The 14681-nt window shown below is 41.8% G+C and overlaps 2 protein-coding genes across 6 annotated transcripts in view; both read right to left on the bottom strand.

The window, feature by feature from the left end:
* Positions 1 to 6250, bottom strand: part of arhgap32b (Rho GTPase activating protein 32b) — a 30057-nt gene extending 23807 nt beyond the window's left edge. The window contains exons 1-6 of one of the 5 annotated variants that reach the window (XM_072374238.1): positions 6158 to 6250; positions 5714 to 5836; positions 4907 to 4984; positions 2308 to 2389; positions 955 to 1005; positions 430 to 504 (exon numbers count right to left, since the gene is read on the bottom strand). In XM_072374238.1, coding sequence (XP_072230339.1) covers positions 430 to 504; positions 955 to 1005; positions 2308 to 2389; positions 4907 to 4984; positions 5714 to 5836; positions 6158 to 6238 — 490 coding nt within the window. In that variant the 5' untranslated portion in view covers positions 6239 to 6250. The remainder of the gene's footprint in view (positions 1 to 429; positions 505 to 954; positions 1006 to 2307; positions 2390 to 4906; positions 4985 to 5713; positions 5837 to 6157) is intronic. The other 4 variants (XM_072374235.1, XM_072374236.1, XM_072374239.1 and 1 more) reach the window with 4 other exon arrangements.
* Positions 6251 to 6846: 596 nt separating this feature from the next.
* Positions 6847 to 14681, bottom strand: part of LOC140280270 (rho GTPase-activating protein 32-like) — a 46339-nt gene continuing 38504 nt past the window's right edge. The window contains exons 6-8 of the mRNA XM_072375575.1: positions 10659 to 10745; positions 8244 to 8381; positions 6847 to 6927 (exon numbers count right to left, since the gene is read on the bottom strand). Of these exons, the coding sequence (XP_072231676.1) occupies positions 6847 to 6927; positions 8244 to 8381; positions 10659 to 10745 (306 nt within the window). The remainder of the gene's footprint in view (positions 6928 to 8243; positions 8382 to 10658; positions 10746 to 14681) is intronic.

Here is a 14681-nt window from a genome sequence, read left to right as displayed (position 1 = left end):
TGAGGTGGTACAAAGTAAAGGAGTAAAGCTGGTTTACAGCAGTAAAGGTGAAAATGTGTTGTTGAGATACAGTTGATGGAAAAACAACACGAAAAAGCTCTGCGTCAGGGCTGTTTTTTTCTTTTTTTTAAATGAAATGCAGGCAGGAGGCGTTCCCAGAGAGGAGCACTGTGTAGACACGGGCCCTTCGCTTCCCATCAGAGAGAGGATGTGATGGAGCAAGTGTGCTGAAAGCCTGCAAGGTCGTGAAAGGTCCAATCCAACACCAGAAAGTGCCCGCCATTTTCTCCGCAGAGAAGCTCCAACCCAGCTTAAAATACTGCTCGCATTAGAGTCACACAGTGCAAACACATCACTCAGGGGTGAGGAATTAGGGTTTTTTCTGTTAGGAGGTTGTAGTACAACGCACCGAGGGTTTTTTTTGTCTACCTGAACTTAGGCTGTAGTGGTTTAGCGGGTCGGCCACCCATGCATTGTCCTGCATTACACTCTCCATCTCCAAGTCTGCATGCATTCCCACGGACAGATGGACCAACAGACATTTGGATGGATGGATGGATGGATGGTGGAGGCATGAGAGAATCAGAGGGAGAGAAGCACTTCAAGTTAGAGAACAAAGCAGAGGTGTACTTTTGGACTTGGAGTAAAAGGTACTTAAAGAAGGCAAATACTTAGACATAAAGTATTGTATTCTCAAAAGAAAGAAACTTTCCATTAATCCAACATGACAGAACTGTAACTTTAAAGTTGCATTCTTTCTCTTCAGGGTGTTTAAACCCATTTTCTTTGTTAAAAGATAATAAATGTAAACATCTGCCACTCAAATCACAGAATACAAAAGTCATCTACACATAAAGTAATTATTCTACAGTTGTGTGTGTGTGGGGGGGGTGGGGGGTTGAATGAGTGTGCAGAAAGCAGACAGGCAGGTGAAGTGTGTATACCAACACGCACAGGGGGGGAAGAGACTCCAAGAAGCAGGCTGCAGGCCAGAGCAGGGGGAGGCTGAGGCAGAGGAGTCACAGTCAAATCAAAACACATGCTAAAATTTCTAAACATCACAGTGCAGTGAGACATCATTATTAATGAAGTACCAAGGCGGTGGAGAGCGAACAATGCAAAGCCCGACAAAAATGCAGCTTTAAAACAGAACTCCATGTGGTTATTTATATATATATATATTTTTTTTTTAAATCAGAACATATCAATTATCAATTATTACTTTGTAAAGAAAAATGCGTTACTGACAAACAAGGACGCATGCAACAAAAAAAAAACAAAACAAAACATCAACAAGCAATAAAAGCAGGGGGTGGCCAGGCAGGTGAAGTCACACCTTGGACTGAGGAGTGTGCTGTGGGTGCACTGCAACAGTTAACTCACTAATATTCATTTTAGCTCAGATATTTGTTTTGGCAAATCAGATAACACGAGCGCATGAAACCCCCCCCGACATCCTCCTCCCCTTTAATTGTGCATTTGGTGGGATTGGGGCATCGATTTTCTGTCTTTCTTTTATGTTCCTTCATCATTTCATCCGGGCCGCGGAGCCTCTGAGGTTTCACCATGGTTTGGCAGCTTTGGGTTACACTCACCCGCCCTGAAGCCAGCAGGATGGCTGTGACTCTGAGTCATAGGCATGGATTTGAAAGATGTGACACGGGAAAAACATTCAAACAAGCTCGCTTGCGACGTGAGGCACCGTTTCTTTTTGATGGCAGCTGCATCGAGTGAGGGCAAAGAGCGTGTTCAACTCAAGTCTGCAGAGTATTTTCTAAAGACTCCAAAGTGTTCTCTTTGGTTTTGAGCGGGTTTTTTGTTCAACAGTCACACTCAGTTATTTGCTGTAGATTTCCATAGAGTTCAGTCAATATAACACGATTAGTGGGTTATCTAAGGGGATGACGTGTCAGAATTATGGGTTTCCTTTCACAGCAACATGCACATAAACCGAGTCATCTTTATATATGTTAAATATGGTCACATATAAGAGAGGGAAAGACCTCTATAACAGGGCTCTGGATATCTATTTCCATCTGCAGGATGAAACATATTTCTAATGAAGCCATATCTATCCTTCAACTGTATTTCCCCTTTTCTAGTATCAAATAACTAGATTACGCTGCAGCACAGGCCCGTTAGACTGCCTCACACCTCACACAGACACATATTCCAAGCCATAAATTCATCACAGAGCTTCCCTCTCCCTGAAAACACAGCTGTATGCAGAAGACATTAACCACCATCAGTAGTAACTCCCCCCCGCTAACATGTCGCCTGTGTATGGACTGAGTGAAGAAGCAGTACCTGGTTTTGGCACCGAGTTGGTCATGGACTGTGGCACTTTATCATTTATGAGCTCCACACACTCGCTGGGAAAGAAGCCAACCTGGAGAGAGAAGAGCATGTGAAGAGACGAGGGGTGAGGGGGGCAGCAAGTAGAGTCCTGAAGAGACGAGGACCGAGACAGAACGCTACGGTCATCGGTGTGTGCTTTACAACTCATTTCAATCGGACATCTTTATCTTCCTTCGAATAACTCAAATTCATTCTGCCTCTTTGATCTGGGTAATTGTGGTTAAGAGGCGTGTTTGTACCTGAATGCAAACAGTATCTTAGTTTTTTTGCTCTCAGAACTCACTGCATGAGTTTGTTCCCCACAACATTCATATCACAGTTGTAGTCGGTCTTTGGTGTAAATTTAGAAAGCAACATCTCGAGACATTCAAAAGTAGTAATTGGGCTTTGCTTGTGTTTCTATGATCAAAAGAAGCTCCGTAATCCAGCGGGGAAACCGACTGAGTGCACCTGCCGACTGTTCATCTGAAATTTAACTGAAGGGATCGGTGAGAGGTTGCTGGGTGAAGATCAAAGCAAAAACCCAGGCTTAAAATAAGATTTTTGTCATGTTTAATTTAAAAATAGGAAAAAAAACAACACGTTGCAATAAAAATATATAGGAGCCGTAATCTTTTTGCAGCGATTTTGAGTGTATCATACGTTGGCTGAATTTTAGGAATATAGCTGCTATTCCTTATCATTTAATGCCTCAATAAACCCAGGGCCTGGGTAACTTTACGGTTTTTGTTATGTACACAGTGTTTTTAATTGAACTTGTGGCTAAAATTCACACAAAACTATATTCTGATTGACTTATAAAGATAACTGTGGTGTCAGCTTCTGGACTGACCTGATGCTCACCTCATTAGGAGCATTAGCCTGAAATTAAATCAATAAAAGTGAGCTTACAATCAAAACAAGTGTATTTATATGTCGTGTGTCAAGAGGAATCTTTGGACAATGTGTCTCCCTTCCAGAGCTCAAACTTCAAATCAACTTCAGGTATTTCTCAGGTAGTTCTCACACAGAATGAAGGCTGAATACAATGAAATTACTTTCAGGGGGCGCCTGCACAGTGTGGCTTCAAGGTGCCGTACAGCTAAATCTGCGGATTGATTTTTGGGCACAAAGCGTCAAACCTGTGCCTGTGGACAGGTTTGACAGGTTTGTTCGGACCAACTTCAACCGTCTGTGAAAGCCCCAAACCATCGTTCACTTGAATGGAGCCAGTCAAAGCAGAGCACTCTGGGAGATAATGCTGAGGAATCTGGCAAGTAATGCAGGTCTGCCAGGCAAAAAGCCAACGTAACATTATCCGAGCAGGAAATGCCGTGGTCAAAGACTTCGAAGGGCACATTCCAGACTGATCCCTCTGTAATATGAATGTTGTATTTGAGTTGTTTAACTTGTCGATCAAAAGTCAATGTAATGATTTACAAATCTCATAAACCACACAATGTAGCACAGAAAACATATCAAATGTTAAAAGTGATATATTCAACTATTTTATGGAGTATATTGATGTTTCCCTCTATGTGGCATCCCCTCTTCTTTTAACAACAGTCTGAAAACATCTGGGAAGTGAGGAGACCAGCTGCTGCATCTCTGCTGGGAGAGGAATGTTGTCCCATTCTTGTCTGGTGTAGGATTCTCGCTGTGTTTCAGTTGCTGAAAGGTCTGGACTGCAGGCAGGTAAGTCCAGCACCTGGACTCTTCTACTATGAGGTCATGTTGTGTGAATAGATGCATTCCAACAGATGTGCGGTTTGGCATTGTTTTGCTGAAATATGCAAGGCCTTCTCATGTTCATGTTCATGTTCACACATGGCTTCTTCTTTGCATGATAGAACTTGAACCTGCATCCGTGGATGTTACGCTGATGATTTCTGGAAGTGTTCCTGAGCCCATGCAGCAATTTCCAAGGCAGAAAATTGATTTTTAGTCATGTCCCTTGCACATAGAGACCTTTTCAGATTGATATCATGTACTATAGATGATGGAATATTCAGGTTGAGGAACAATTTCAGAGACTCTGCCTCTCTAAGGTTCTCTTTTTATAGCCAATCCGTTACTGATCTGTTGCCAGTAAACTCATTTAGTTGCAACATGCTCTTCCCAGCTGTTTCGTTTTAGTAGCACTTACTTTTCCAGCCTTTTGTTGCCCGAGTCCCATCAAATAGCTGCCATCAAATTCCAGATGAGCCGATATTTTTCACGAAACCGTAAAAACGTCTCACTTTCAACATTTAATATGTTTTCTATGTTCTTTTTGGAAATGGGGTTATTAGATTCTGTGTGATCCATTCCAAACGTTAGATTACTGTGTTTCAGCACCAAAATGTGGATTGTAACTCAAATCCAGTGCAACATCAGTTTCAGTCTGCAAACCGTGGAGGAATATGAATCAGCATTACTGGGGAGACGGGTGCATCCAGTAATCTGTTCAAAAGCTTCATATAAAGGAGGATTTGTAGCTCGCTTTGTTTTTCTGCCATTTCATTTGAAATCTGCTTTGAAAAGCAATATTCTGTCCTTTTCCCGGGGCTTCAGAGTTATTTGTGAATACCTGAAAGCCGTGCTTGCCCCTCCACCACGTGGTGTCTTCTTTAGGGGGCATATCAATCACAGACACAATATCACCGACCTGCCAGGAGAAACAAACAAGCAGAGACATTAAAGTTGCTACAGGTTAAAGTTGTAGACAAAAGATACCAGCGGCTGCTTAATCTGAAGCCGTTACAGAGGTCAAAGGACTGGCCAGAGAACACATTCGGTTGCCATGTTTGCTTGTTATAATATTTATTGCTCCAGCAGTTCTTTTTCACATTAATCACTTTCTGTATGTTCAAAGTTACAAAATCTTCATGCTGTAAGCAAAAACACACGAAGAAGAATCTGCCCAGAAATCTCTCTGCATATTTTGACAAAGAGGAATAGGAAGTGTTTGCCAAGGTGGCTGTTCTTAGGTTGTTTTTGCAAAAGTGTGGGTTCAATGGCAACATGTAAAGATACCCCTTCGACAGTTCAATTGGAAAGAGTTGCCTTTTCCGCTTTGGGGACAGACATGTGGAATTCTTTAGTCAGAGAACTGAAAAATAGATCGGGACACGGGTCGTTTCACAATCCAGCTGAAATTGTTTTTAGAAGAGGATCAATCATGTGCTGCTGCAATGAATAAACATTGAAAGTAAATGGCAAGAGCACATTTCGTTCTTTTTCCAGAGGGACAGATGAAACAAAAATCTGAAGGAGAGGTTGTACTGAGTCACCGAAAATGGTGGAACAGAGATGACTTCAGCTCCGTATGCGTGTCATATGTTGAATGTGTTCGTGCAGCGTAATCACTGAAGAAAAAAACGCCTTTTGTTGTCACCTCGAACGACAGCTCGTCAGAAGCCTGTGCAATGTAGCGCTTAATGACGTGGGCAGCGGCAATAGCTGGCACGTTGATGGACGACTCTTCGTGAACCAGCAGGTGATTCCCCTTATTGTCAACCTGCAATACACAAACTGCATGTGTGAGCAAATACAGAGGAACATCTGCAGGATTGCTGATCAAAGGAAAATTAATTCAGCAACTTCCCATATATGTCAGTATACTAAAGTTAATTAAAAAAAAAAAAGGATGGCTGAGAGGGCCACATTCAAACTTTTTTATGCATATTTCCAATGTGCAGCAGCATTTACACGTGACATTTCCTTAGTGATCACTTAATATGAGCAAATATGAGTAAGAGAAAAACAACTAGCTCTTAGCAACTATCTCTCAGACCTATTGAAACCATGTCTATGCTCTCTGAGCAGAGTGCAGCGTTACCTCCATCCATGTGAGGGCAGGCCCACAGTTAATCTTGTTGTCAGCAATAGCTGAGAGTCGCGAGAGATAAGCCAACAACATCTGGGAAACTGACTGGGAGGGAAGAGAACAGAACAGTTTGTCATTACAGCGGAATAACCACGCTTGGAGGAGGTTCATTCAGTTGTTTATCCTGTCGAATAAGCATTCGATGAAGCAGAAAAGTAGCGGCATCCCCACCGAGGATCAATGGCGAACCAGTTGAAAGAGTCGCTAATTTCAAGTACCACATAGACTCAGAGACACACTCTTCACTTTAAACCACTTAAATACAACTGAAAAACATTCAATGACTAATTCTTACAGTGGTCATTTACTTATAACAATTATTTATGTCAAAGTCTCTGCAGCACTCCACACTTTATTCTGATATTACTGAACAACTATTTCCCCACCGATAAGACACCAAAGTATTTAATCTAACATCAAAAATCACTTTGTTGAACCTCGTGTGGCTGTTTGAGGGATGGACTTTGCTAATTAAAACAATATTCTTCATGAGTCAGGTTCCAACTGTCTTGTATAGGATGGAGACTTTTCATCGACCGTGTCTTTATTTAATTTCCGCCATAAATTTTCAGTTGGACTGAGATAAAAACTGTTTGGTGTTCTGTTTTCAGTCACGTTGCTTTGAGTTCTCCATCCTTCCTTTATTGACCTGCTCCATATTTTAGACGGGGCTGACTGGGAACCACCAACATCTTTTGCCACACTCCAAGCTGAATTACATTCTGGAAGGAGTTTTACAATCTTTGCCGTTGTTTCCACTGACAGCTCACTTTTCGGGACCATGTTTCCTGTCAATCAGCCAGCTGAAAAAGCTTATTGGTGGTATTGGTGGTGGGGGTTCCACCAAAGTGCTTTCAGTACTGGTTCGGAGCCAGAGTCTAACTTAACATTAGTTCTTTCTGTTTCAACCACCAAAGCTCTGGCTGCAGCATAAAAAAAAAAACAGTGCTGCACACACACCAAACCTTTGCTGGGCCAGAGAAAAGAACTGTTTAAGAAGAAGGCGAAGGGCAGAGTTAACCATCCTGAACAACGAAAATATTCTAACCACCATGTTTAAAAAATAAATAAATAAATCAAGAGTCAGTGCTGCGTTTAATTTGCTTAATTCAAGTCGCTCGCATCAGTGGCCGCTGCCCAATGTGACTTATGGAGCAGCATATGGAGACTTATGGAGCCGCAGTGTTTCAATAAAGTTAACTGCCCTTCGTAGATCCCATTTGACACAATTTGTATATGAATCCCATTTGTATTGGCGTCCATTAGCTTTTGGAAACAGTCAGTCTTGCAGAGAGCATTCACAAACACCAAATCAGCGTTTAAAAGCTCGACTGTCGATACTAAGACATCCGTTTGCAGGGATAATGAGACACATACTGCGCTCTTTTCTTGCTTTTGTGAGGACAATGTGTCCTCGTGCGCTGTGGACCTCTAAAGAAAATCAGAGTACCCTTGAGGAAGGGTCAAACATGTGCTGGAAGAGATGTTTAATGTGATGTAATGACATGAATCAGTTGTGGCTCTCTGGCGGTGGAAAATCAATTCGGTTATTAACTAGAACCAACTTAGAACTGGCTCTAGGAGCAGCTCTGAACCAGCACTGGCACCGATTTGGTCAAAAAGGGGTCATTTAGCTCCGAAAACACTGTCTTACAACTGCAGACTCAGGAAAATTATTCATTATTTGTTGTATAAATGGAACTTTAAGGTAATGCCATTAACTTTTCCTTGATTCAACAAAGAAACATTTGTCAAGAACTAGAGCAATAGAAATTAATTTAACTTTTTTTTAGGTATTATTCACAAAGTCTGAAAGTTCAGCTGTTAAATTAAATTGTTGAGTTATACTGTGATTTATCCACTTATCTTTTTCCAAGGTAGAGTGGTGATTCCATCCTTTTTGCCTGGTTTAGTATTAAACTAACCATTAAGCAGGACATTTCAGTCACAGCCTCCCCTGGAGGTGAAATGCTCCACTTTTTCCACAACAGCACATGACTTATTCGGGTAGATAAATGGACAAATCTTTAATTCTTGCCTCCGACTGATCGGTCAGACTGTCCAAGCGAGGCAGCTCAGGCAGCTGTGAGAAGCGTCGGTCGTAGATGCAGAGATGCAAGTGCTTGTCCAGGACACGGAAATCCTCATAGCTGCGCTTCACGATCCAACTCCGACCCTTCAGAACGGCAACAGATACACACAAAAGCAATCAGCCAGGAAATGCACAGAGAACACAGGTCTGATCGTTTTAAGAAAAGCAAAAAACAGTAACTGATTCAAAACAAATCAAATTAACTGGCAGTGACATTCACCACGATCACATAACAAAAGCCTTTTGAAGAGAAGCTGATATAGTCCAGGAATCCCTCAGTCTACGATTCTTTATATTAAGTGTTTCCAAAGCACACTTTTAAATTCAACATTGATGTTTGAAGTTTTGTGTGAATGTACAATAAATTCAGCAGAATACAGTCAAACTAAATGTGCTGTAAAGCTCCGAAGACTTTTTTTCAAAGGTTCAAAATGGACAGTGTTATGATTTATTTAAATGTTTGATATACATTTACGCTTTCTTTTCTTTGAAGGGAAAAAAAAAATCCCTTTTCTTGGGAGCATACATCAGGGTGTCTGAAGTCACCAACAAGTGAAAAAACTCCCCAAAAACACAACCACGGCATTTCTTTTTTCGGTTATGTTCTGTTATTCAGACAATCTGCAGCAACCGCTGTACAGGACAGTTTATTACTTAGTAATAAATGGCACACATGCATAACTACGGCTTACGCTGTGCACATCTCTGGCTGGTTCAACTATAAGCTTCATTGTGTTTGCATTTATCGTACTGAATTTCATGCCAGATGTCCATGTTTTGAGGACAGGTAACATAGTAAATACACCGTTATACTGGGAGGGGCTTAGTAGCTGCTGACCTCACCAGAACAGCGGGGATGGGGGCGGGGTTGAGCACTTGTTCACTCTCCACGCCTCCCACAGAGACCGTTAGCAGAGAGGTGGTAAAATAGTGCTGAGAGACGCCGGGTCGCGGGTCAAAGTCTGTGTCAAACATCTCAGGGAGACCTCAGAAAATTGTGTTTAACAGTTTTTAGAATGTGCCTCCTTTAGCTTTTATATGTTAACCATGTTGGTTTAAAAGCAGAAACCCAACATGGTTACTTTCTGCACCGCCCATGTTTTGCTTTTGTATCTTCCGTTTTTTCTCCCACACAGACTCACTTCTTTTTAACGCCTCTGACACGACGACGAACACCGGAACGTTGAAATCATGATTCCAAAATGCGAATATCTTCGGAAATAAAAGAACATTAACGGCTCACTCAGCCCTTCCAGGGAGAACGCAGTGGTTAAAGTCCAACAGTGCAAGTGCAGACCGAGAGTTTGACCCTGAACCCACAAACTTTAGTAACTTTAGTGCAGGAAAACAAATCTTTGAATTTGTTGGGTTTTTTTGATCCATTAAAAAAAAAAAAAATCTAAAAAACCTCAAACCCGGCTGAGAAAAACGAGTGGTGGAAAAAGTCTTTTGCTTTGATTCGCTCAAGACGGATCCGTCTGAACCGAGGCCAGGGTTTGTGCGACTGGAACTGCAGTGTGCCGCTTAGCCCACTGATTCTAGTGCTGTTTTCAAGCATTGGCAGGGAGAGACACCACTGGGAGGGCTCTGTGGGCTCATGCAACTCTTTATGCTTCCCTGCCCCACTTTCAGACGGTGCTCCTGGTCGCTCCTCCTTCTTTGGGTTTGTGGCACTCAACCAGTGAGACTCCTTGTGCTACTTTCTGAATGCAGACCTCAAGGCCATGCCTCTGTTATTTTTTCTTACCCAAGTAGATTTATCAGTTTTCCAGTGGCTGCAGAAAGTTGGAATTCTAAAGTGCGGGACCACATAACCTGACTGGTACGATATCCGTGCACGGAAATCAAAGATGTTGCTGGAAGAGACTGAAGCAAAGCCTCTGAGCAGCTGGTATGTATGTGAGGACTAATTAATAATCATACAAAACTCTGCATATGTTATAATAAATAATAAATATGAAAGGAATTTTGCATATGATGAAGCCAACTGTTTCTATTTTGACCTTTTTTTAATAAAACTAATAAAGCAACGCACAACTGATGGAGAAATCAGCACTATAATAACTAAATATCTTTCAGAAAAGGTACTTTGAGGATTGGCAGCTGCAAAGCATGGCTGGGAAACATCTTAACACATCCTAAAATAAACGACAACATGGTTAAAGTGCACAGTGAGAGCTGAAGAAGAGAAGGAGTCAAGCTTTTCTCATTTCCAGCATAACTTGGATTTGAGGCAGGTGTTTCAGACAGTCTCTGAACAGGTGGACATATGTATCTTTATGCATATTTTAGAGGGATATTAGGGAAATACGTGTGTTTGTGTAGTACGGCACCATAAACACTGGGAGTTCGTCACCTTACCTGGCAGTAAATATGAACTAAGTACACCAGCTCTTTAGTCTCATAGCCGTTCCGTGTCACTTCACACTGTTCATCTCCGAGTGTCAACTAAAAGAAAAGAGAAGAGAAGAGACAGGTTGGAGCGTTAGTGTTTCTTTAGCTCAACAAACAAAGATCAGATGGTGGTGATTAAAAGGGACAGACTTCAGCTTTTTTCAACCTCACGAACCTCCGACACATCCTTCATTTGAAAACTTCTAATTGAACAGACACAAAACTGAACTTATGTTCATCATTTATTTTTTCATGAAGCCAGTCTGCAGGCGTGCATAAGGCAAGAGAAAGATTTATTTTCACTGAATGACGCAGCCTTGACTCCTCAGCTGCAGCTTCACACAAGTGCTGGCAGAATATCTAAAATAAGGAAGAAGTATGTTATTAAGTTTGAAGCCACACTCCCATTTCCATAAAGGTTGGGAGGGCTGAGTAAAGTCTGCATGCACCTGGTAGAACATCAAATGAGGCTAACTGAGAACAACTGAGTACCACGGCATCATAGAGAGGCTTTCAGAAGTAAAAGAGGTAGGAAGGGGCTCATATGTCTGTAAAGAGTTCACAAATTCAAGGTTTCTCAGTGTGAAACTTAAAGAAAATATTTCATCGTCTATCTAACCTGGAAACACGAGACACTGACATCACAGATTCAATGACAAGCCTAAAAGCCAGTATTGAATATATTCAGGCCCTAGAGTCAGAACTACATTGATAATGGCTCCAGCTACATGAAGGAAATCACTACATGACACAAAGCAAGTTGAAACTCTACCAAGCAAAGCAGAAAAACAAGCTCCAGAGATGGTGCCGCCTCCTGGACTGTGGCAAAGAGGAAAACCCTGCTGTGGTCTGATGAATCAACATGAGATATTTGGGCAGCTTGAAACGCGTCCTCTGTGCTGAAGAGGAGAGAGAGCGTCCGGCTTTTTGTCATTTCAAAAGTCGCAGAGTTACTGTAAAACATTAGAAACAAGTTTTAAAGCAACACCTGCTGCCATCTAGTCATCTTTTCCAAGGAAAAAGTCATATTTTCCAATGTTCTACTGCTTCTAACTTCCTCTATGGGAGATTATAGCACATGTAAGCGCAGCTGGATTGTCAGATGAAGTGGCCATTATAAAATCTGGATTTGTATTAGAACAGTGGCAGCCTGGAAATGCCTCAAGTGACCTCGAGTTGACACACAAGTTGTCCCAAATGTGCCGTTTCTCAGTCAAATCTCTTTATTTAGCCGCCTGACAAAAGAAAAAGAAAAATGGGTGACTGAGAGCAGCTTTCTTGGGATTTCAGCTGTATTAATTTACACTGAACTCTTTTATTCAAGCAGATGGAACTGTGCAGCACAGATAAAAAGATTCTTATCCTTTGTGCATTTTAAAAGTCTGGTTTTTATCAGACTGACAATGTTTAGATTTAGTTATTTTTTTGTTGTTTTATCATGTAAACATCTTCATTGTGGATCCTTCCCCACATCTGAAAGTGACATTTATCTTCACTTCATTCTTGTTTATATTGGTCTACTCTCTTTTTTTCTTCTATCCTATCCCATCTATTCGATAATTCTGCCATCACGACAGCAAACGCGGCCTTTTATTTGTTCCACAGTTCCCTCAAACTACTATCATTTGGACAATGGCGTGATGTAAATGAGGGAAGACAGAAGACAAGGAAGTGATTCTGTTCCCATGTATCCAGGCCTGATTTATAGACCACTCCTTATGGTAGAGATATAGTAAAAAGAGTCTCCACACAACAATATTCTTTGTGGTCGTGTCTCCGCTCTTAAGACACAAAATAGTACTGTTTGACAGCGAATGAGCCAGTTCAACTTTCTGTTGTTTACTATCAGCTCTGTTTTGTGGTCCATGGACAACTCGAGGGCTTTCTATTTACAGAGAAACCATAGCAAGCAGTAAAGATCTAACTAGAAGCAGGCATTTAAGCAGAGTGCAGCTTTCTCCTATTTCACTGCACGGGTTTATGGGTTTGGACCTTTAGTCCAGGAAAAACCAGGACAGCAGCGTGATGACAAACTGCGAGTAGGAAGACAAGAACAACTGTTTTTGCTTGACTGGGATCACAGCTCTTGCAACAAAGCTTAGACATCTTGTGGAAAAACAGACCAACCATTTCTGTTTCAGAGTAGAACAAAGAAAAAGTCGGGAGAGACTGCATCTTTACAATCCATCTTGGATGGAAATGCACAAACCAATGCAAAAGCGGTTCAAGTCGCTGAGTTTGAGCAGTTGTAACCCACGTGTGATCACACAGCAAATAGATGGTACCTTGACACACACGACCCACCAGAAGGGTCACGCTCCACCACGGCCACATCACATCCCAGTGGCAGCAGCCTCGGGACAAAATATGTGCTGGCAAACTGAAAAGGTGTTTATGAACAGCTGGAGAAACGCAACCAAGATCCTGGGACGCCGCCTCCAAACTTCCCTGATCTGTTGACATGTGAAGTAAAAAGCCCACAACATTCGGGACTAAAAGAGCCTGCATAGACACAACGGACACCTAATAAAGTTACATGTCCACATCCAACAGAGGATGGACCAACAAAGATATACAGTCAAGTTTCCAAGTTTTAGTCCCTCCACACAGCTGGCAGAGTTTCCCCTCCTGTCTGTTTGATAAACAGACCAGATGATTACCTCACCAGACTACAACTTGTACAATCGTATTCTCTTTGTATCAACCCAGTAAAATGTCAACATTTAGAGTATTATCCTATAAAATGTGCCGAGTCGTATGAATGACAGAAGGTTTAGACATGCACACGTCCTCCCATATTTCACCTGTCTGCCTTTAGAAAAGAAAGATGACATTTACTGAAAGTCAGAAGGTGGGTGAGTAACAACAGATCTGTTGTTCCAAAGTTAGAACCTGCAGACTCACCTTCACTGCCGCAGAATTACAAACAAATCACACGCCCGCGATGACCCACAAACAGAGATCGCACAGTATTTTTCAGCTTAGCGGGCCGCTCCAGCTGCTCCAACACAAACAAATTCAATTTCTGTCAGTCCGACCATAACAAGACTTTTACAGTGCATGAAAACATCAGAGTACGCTCAAAATCTTACAAAAAGTAAGCTCTCAAAAGAGAACAAACTAGACTCAAGTCAGCCGAGGTGCTGTCCATGTGTTCCAAAGTTCAATCCTTTTGCAACCCAAACAATACAGCTCAATTCCCAATAAAGCTCAGCAGAATTGGTGACTGAAAAGAAGCTCATTAAGAGTGGGTCGCTCTGCTCTAATAAAATCCTGATTTTACAACCGTAGGAATCTCCGACTTAAAATCGCCATCAAAATAACTTAAAGCAGACATCTGTGCAGTTCTAAACTAACACATCCTGAACATGCTTGAGTCAGCAACTCGATCCTCCTCCCATGCATTTGTGTTGGGACTACGACGGTGGTCAAGTTAAATGGTGGAGCTATAACCGTGCTGCTGTAGCGCCAGCATTAGCAAAAGCATCTGCACTATTTTCAGCTCTGGGCAAACTGGATTTTCTTAACAATATAAACAAATGTAAACAGTTTGTCTAAAACACAACGGAACACCAAATATTCACCATTAATTATATACCGAGTTTGAGTTAATATTCTGCCCATGGTACCAAGGGAATGAGATGAAGGCAGCGCATAAATCAAGCTATATATAGTCCTAGTTGAAAAAAAAAAAATACACATCAATGGATGGGCTGCTTTCTTCATTGTTTACATGGTTGGAGAAGCACGCTCATGAATCCCTAATAGTGGGGAAAAAAAAGCCCATCAGAGGTGGGAAATCTCCAAAGACAGCAACTCGGACACTGGGAGACGTCAAACCGAACTGTTTTAAAGGTTGCGGAGCAGACTGAAGCAACAATATCTTATTCAGGGAGTCCTACAGGCACACAGGGACAAGAGGGATGCTTTTGCTTTTATAGCTGCAGCAGCAGCAGCAGGACCTCCTACAGAAAGAACCAAACAGAAGAC

Source organism: Leuresthes tenuis, unplaced genomic scaffold, assembly GCF_036924035.1.
Source record: "Leuresthes tenuis unplaced genomic scaffold, fLeuTen1.0.hap1 SCAF_21, whole genome shotgun sequence".
NCBI classification, from domain to species: domain Eukaryota; kingdom Metazoa; phylum Chordata; class Actinopteri; order Atheriniformes; family Atherinopsidae; genus Leuresthes; species Leuresthes tenuis.
Note: the sequence above shows the minus strand (reverse complement) of the source record. Positions and strands in the feature narration are given on the sequence as shown.